General features: G+C 44.4%; 1 protein-coding gene across 1 annotated transcript in view; it reads left to right on the top strand.

The window, feature by feature from the left end:
• The first annotated feature begins 294 nt into the window (after positions 1–294).
• LOC8036892 overlaps positions 295–6,000 on the top strand; it is a 113,593-nt gene continuing 107,887 nt past the window's right edge. Inside the window, exon 1 of the mRNA XM_029994430.4 lies at positions 295–731. Within this exon, the coding sequence (XP_029850290.2) occupies positions 531–731 (201 nt within the window). The 5' untranslated portion in view covers positions 295–530. The remainder of the gene's footprint in view (positions 732–6,000) is intronic.

Here is a 6,000-nt window from a genome sequence, read left to right as displayed (position 1 = left end):
CTGAGCATTTGCAATTCAATGGCGGACGCCTCGTGTGCTTATTGGTTGCAAGTGCTAATGCTCTGCGTTTTCGAGTGACGAGAAAATAAGAGGGTTTAAAGGCAAAGACGCTTGACGACGAACAAGGGCAAGAGTCTTTACAGCAAACGCGGCCCATAAACACTCGATCGAGCAGTTGGAAGCACTCTAAAGTCAAGGCACGCTACACGAACACGCAACTTTACGGAGCCGCCACCAGGAGTCGGCACAGTCATCATAGCCGGCGGAGCCGGCGCGCCTGACCCGTCCACGCCCAAACAGCCACAACAGCCACAAAACACACTCAGACACACACACACACACACACACACACACACGCACCCGAACTTCCAAGCACACCCAAGTGCGCGTGCGCCGGGTTTTCACACCCCTCGACTTCGAGCTCTGCCCACCCCTGACGGGTTCTAACCCAGAGGTGGAGCGAGAACCGCGGGGCGCAGACAACGTCGCGCGCTTGCGACGCTCGCTAGCCGAGCCCCTCGAAGTTGTCCATGCTTTCGCTCCAGGGTTACGGGTCGTTGTCGGGTGCGGCGGCGGCGGGGTCAGAACCGCAAAGGTTCCGAGGTCGTCGCGCCTCGGCGCCGGTCGTGACCGCGACGCCGATGGTGATCGACTTCGGGAGATTGCTGCTGTCGGAGTCGGCGACCAAGACCACGCACAGGCGTCGGAGGACGCAGCAGGGGGAACCTCAGGTGAGGTCTCCTCTAAACTCTCGTAAAATATTCGTTATGAAGCCAAAAAGGCTCGGGTTAGGATCGTGCGTATAACTTTACTGTAACCAACCGAACCTAACTTAATAAAACCAACCCTAACCTACACTAACCGAGCCTATCTTAACCTAACCTGGTCGAACCTAACCCAACCTAACCTGATCTACCCTGACCGGCTCTAAACTAAGTTCATTTAACCCAACTTGGCGTAACCAAACCCAAGATGACCGTTACTACTGCACTAAAGCAAATGTAACCCGTTTACGAAGCGAGGGTTGGGAGTTCAAACCAAAGACACGAGCAGCGCGCTTTCACGCGCGAATAAATTGCCGCAGCATAGGACCCGACAAATGTTAGTAGACACACGGTTCTTGTGACGCGATCGGTTTCAGTCATTTGGGAGCACTTTAACGAGCAGCCCAAAAGTCCAGTTTGGAGAAGCAACGCGAACCTATGGTGCGCAAATATGCTCTTTATTCTCCTCCATCACATTGCGAAGACTGTGTTGTTCCGAAGCCCGCGACTCATACCTCATCATACAGAAAGACGCGATGTTTTTTTGCTGTGTTACCCGAAGTCGAAATAACTTTAGTTGAACCTCAAATTAAAAAAAAAAAATAATAAATAAATGAACACTGTTGATGATGGACGCATCTTATCAGGATGTCGAAGTCGATTATACAGCTGACCATATTTCTATTTTGCGAATTATACTGTCATATATATATCAGGGATGGGCAAAATACGTGCAAATATGTGTCGAAATACAAATACAAAATATTGTGTCAAAAATGTATTTAATTACAATACTAATTACATTTCCAAAAAAGCATTTAAGTACAAGATTAAAAATTAAAACGAGATACCCAGAAACCCGTTGCAGGTGCCCTGAAGTCCCTGACGCAAATTTTGAGGAATGTATTTGGAAAAGTATTTGGAGGAGACCAAATACATTTGGTTGTATACAACCAAATGTATTTGGTCTCCTCCAAATACTTTTCCAAATACATTCCTCAAAATTTGCGTCAGCGACTTCAGGGCACCTGCAACGGGTTTCTGGGTATCTCGTTTTAATTTGGCATCGCACACTCGGGAGTTAGTGTGCGAGGCTCTAGTAACGTAATAAAAATATAATCACAAAAAAATGTAATCAGCTTTGATGTAATAGGTGAAAAAAGTACAGAGCTTCAACCAGCTTTTTTTGTCGATTACATTTTGGTATTGGGGAGCAGACCGAACAGTCACGCCTCTGGCGGCACGCTTCAGCTGTAGAGACAACAAACCGAGTTTTCTTGTTTATTTTTGATCAGCGATATTAATGGTGACGATTCGAAAGCCGCTCCTCGTGCAACCAAAGCACTGGTAAGAGTGAAGCGCTCGTGTCCAGACCGTGCATGGCGAGGTTAAATTTCTTTGTTATTCTGTGTTAGTAAACACCGGGCTGTGGGCACAACGAGCTCGATAAAGCTCCCCCTATAGTTCGATCTCCTGCCCAATAGGCCAACAAAGAACCGAGACGACCAAGACGCGCAGTGCTAGCTAGATAATTTTTTTATTGTTGCAACTCGCACCAGTTACGAAAATCTGGACGACCCGCGCATTTGGAATGTTCCAGGCAAAAACTTGGAAATCAGGCTGGAAAGCGTCACAAGTTGTCACAGGCACTTATTTAGCCAGTTTGCCTGTAAACGTTCATTTCGTCACTATTCTTGCCGTGGACTAGCGCCGTAATCACAAAGTCACTAAATGTTTGTGCTTAATTGAGAGAAACTGCATTCGGTGCAGAACATAGTTTTCTTCCTGCTCTGGAGAGTGCCTTTAAAATGAAGCCGGAGGAGAAAAAGAAAAACAGCCCCATGGCCGAATAAAGGATGGAGACTATATCTTACACCCAGATGCATAAAAACAAGAGTACTCGGAAGTTTTGCGATGCTTCTCCCTGTCCGGGCGGTTTTATCGGCTCCGCTGAGTGCGCTTCTCGCCGTGCAAGAAGATTAACCCTTCACTCAAAATTCAACACGTTTTGGCATTTAAATACACACGTCAACTACATTATCCAATTTGTAATTAAATAAAAATGCAAAATACACAAAGTATTTGAAGTACGTATTTCAAATACCTGTATTTGAAATACTGCCCATGTGTATATATATATATATATATATATATATATATATATATATAAATAAAGGGTGTTTCATTTTAATTCGAGCAGATATGGAAAAAAGCGATGAGAGTGTTAGACGAGTGCCGTCTTTACCGTCAATTTATCAATATCGGCGGAGATTAGATGAGGGGATAATCGTCACAGTAAGTTAACTAATTAGCTAAAAGTTCTTAATTAACGTTTTAATGATCAGATTGTAGGGTTATTTTGGAATCGCACTATTGACGACTTGAACTTGAAGACTTCAAAAAGGTTTGTAAGATATTGATTGATAAATTTTCGCGTTTTTTTTTTTTCGCCCGATCTAAAAATTGCGCGGAAAAAGACCGCAAAAAGCCTAGCCCACAAATTGAGAAAGTGACGTAGTCGTCCAGATCAGGTCTTCGGTTGCTTTGTCGGCGCCCCCACCAAGGAGAGGCTGTCAGATGGTGAAGACGTGATCAAAGCGACAATATCACTCTTCCAAGCGTCATAGCGGACTTACAAACATCATTGAGAGGCTCTTTCTGAACGCAATTTTTCAATCGGGTGAAAACACGCGAACATTGATTGAATAATATATATCTAAAACGACTACGTTTTCGAAAATTCTTTATATAATTCTGGCCTCTAATAAATAGTAATTTCCGTCAATACTGCCATCGGAACGTGACCCCTGAAACCAATATTAAAACGTGTTATTTGAGATGTTTTAGTTACTTAGTCAACTTACCGTGAAAACTAACTCTTCATCGAATGTCCGCCGAGTCCTATCCGTAGGCGGTGAAGATAGAACTCGTCTAGTTCTCACCCCATATTTTTAAATAAATCTGTTCGAATCAAAGTCAAAACAGCCCGTATATGTTTTCATGTCAGCATCCACTAAGTTTTATTCTTTATGCACCGAGGAACTGAGGGAGAAGAGGATACGAGAGGGGGCGTCAGAACACCGAGTTCTGGTTGGAATGATCAGTGGGCAGACGTAAACCTAGGTGCCTTTATCCCCGCCGCCATCTTGGAACGCCTTAGAACGCGGAACGCCGACATCCAGCGTTTGGCTTTCGCATTCGAAAGCGTTCGACGAGTGCAGCGGCATATCCTCCTCTATACTGACAAAGCCTGGCAGATCGCCACGAGAAGCGGCCGCCGAAATGAGGTGGAGCGGCAGACAACGGATGAGAGGGGAGCCACGTGACTGGCGCCCCGCTGCGGCGAGACGCCGAAACACACTTCTCCCATGCGAACAAGTGCGTTTCGGGTCGTCGCCGCTGCAAGAGCTGTGCGCTGACATCCATGTTCCCCGAGAAATGGCTCTTCGATGCTCTGTGCTACCAGATCCTCGCGCTCCACATCTGCGACCGGGCACTCTGTATGGCACCGTCGTCGAGCTGCCAGGCTTTGTGAGTATAGAAGGAGGCTATGGTCGTACACAACAGATGTCCGCAGACGTGTTCGTAGTGTACACGTGTACGAAGCAGACTTGCTTCGAACATGCTTTAGGCGCGTCTGCAGACAATGCGGAGAGCAGGTCGTCTGCTTCTTTAGCAGACGACTTGCGACGAGGTCAGAACGACGCCGGGTTCTGATTGGCTTCGATTGGAAGGGCAGTGGGTAGACTTCAATGCAAGATGCCTTGAGATAATAGCAGTGTTTCGCAGCGTAAACATCAGTAATAGCTGCGATGCTGACGACATACAAATACGTCCAGTTTTATATGTTTTGGACGTTATTAGTCGATGCCTAGCACATATTTTTAACCTTAGCCTTGAGACGGCCATATTTCCTAAAAATATGCCAATGGCGAAAGTCGTAGTACTTCGTAAAAAAGGTGATAAAAATGACATAAACAATTACAGACCTGTCTCACTTCTTCCAGTTTTTTCAAAAGGTCCAGAAAAAATAATCTACAATCGCCTCACCGTATTTATTGAAAAGCGTGACATTTTTACAGAGTCGCAGTTTGGGTTCAGAAAGAAACGTTCTACAGAACTAGCTTTGTTAGATCAAAAAGAATTTATCTTACGCAATTTTGAAGAAAAGAATGTAGTACTCGGCATATTTATAGATTTTACGAAAGCATTTGATTTTATTAATCACGAGTTGCTTATTCAGAAACTTCATATCTACGGTTTTTAGAGGACACACTGTGCTCCTCATTAAATCATATCTTGATAATCGGTGTCAGTATGTCAATATCGGTGGTAACGTCTTCAACATAAAACCTATACAATCCGGGGTGCCACAAGGTAGCATACTTGGACCATTCTTTTAATATATGCATAAACGACATCATCAATATTGCGCCGCAGGCTAAATTTATCATTTACGCTGATGACACCAGTATTTTCTTATCAGCTCGGAACTGTAATGATATCATCCCAATAGCAAACGACGTAATGAGAGGGCTAGAGGCATGGTCCTCATCAAATAATCTTTTAGTGAATAAAAATAAAACTAAAGCTATGCTTTTTAGTCCTAAAAATCGGAATATTTCACTATCGAGTGACATCGTTTTATACCCGTCCCCCATAGAAATTGTAAGCACTTTCAAGACTCTAGGTGTATCGTTTTCAAATCACATGTCTTGGTCTCAGCACATTGATTATATTATTTCAAAACTAGCTGGTGTCATCGGCATGCTATATCGACATTGTTTCATCTTCCCACAAAGTGTTAAGTTGCTCTTGTATAACACTTAATTTGTATCACATTTAAACTACTGTCATCTAATATGGGGCACCACGACAAAAACAAATCTTTATAGAATATTTTTATTGCAAAAAAAAAAGGCGATAAGACTTGTGTGCCGTGTACCCCATGACTTCCACACGGACCTAATTTTTGCTAATCTGAAAGTAATGAAAATACATGAATATTACAAATATTCGCAACTCCAGCGCGCCGCTCGCCCTCCCGCGGACGAACGGAGAACCAGAGGAGCGGGGATGGCAGCGGCGGCACGGAAACGGTGGCAGAGATTGTCGGCCTTGATGCTTGAAGCCGTTTTAACAAACAAAAGTGAGCGCGTTAAAAAAGGAATTATTGTGCTCCGCCTTGCAACAGCCTTGCACGAAGGACCGGGATGTCTAATTTCATTAGGGACTT

This window comes from Ixodes scapularis, unplaced genomic scaffold, assembly GCF_016920785.2.
Source record: "Ixodes scapularis isolate PalLabHiFi unplaced genomic scaffold, ASM1692078v2 PGA_scaffold12__126_contigs__length_90152505, whole genome shotgun sequence".
NCBI classification, from domain to species: domain Eukaryota; kingdom Metazoa; phylum Arthropoda; class Arachnida; order Ixodida; family Ixodidae; genus Ixodes; species Ixodes scapularis.
This window is presented reverse-complemented; position numbering and strand designations above follow the sequence as displayed.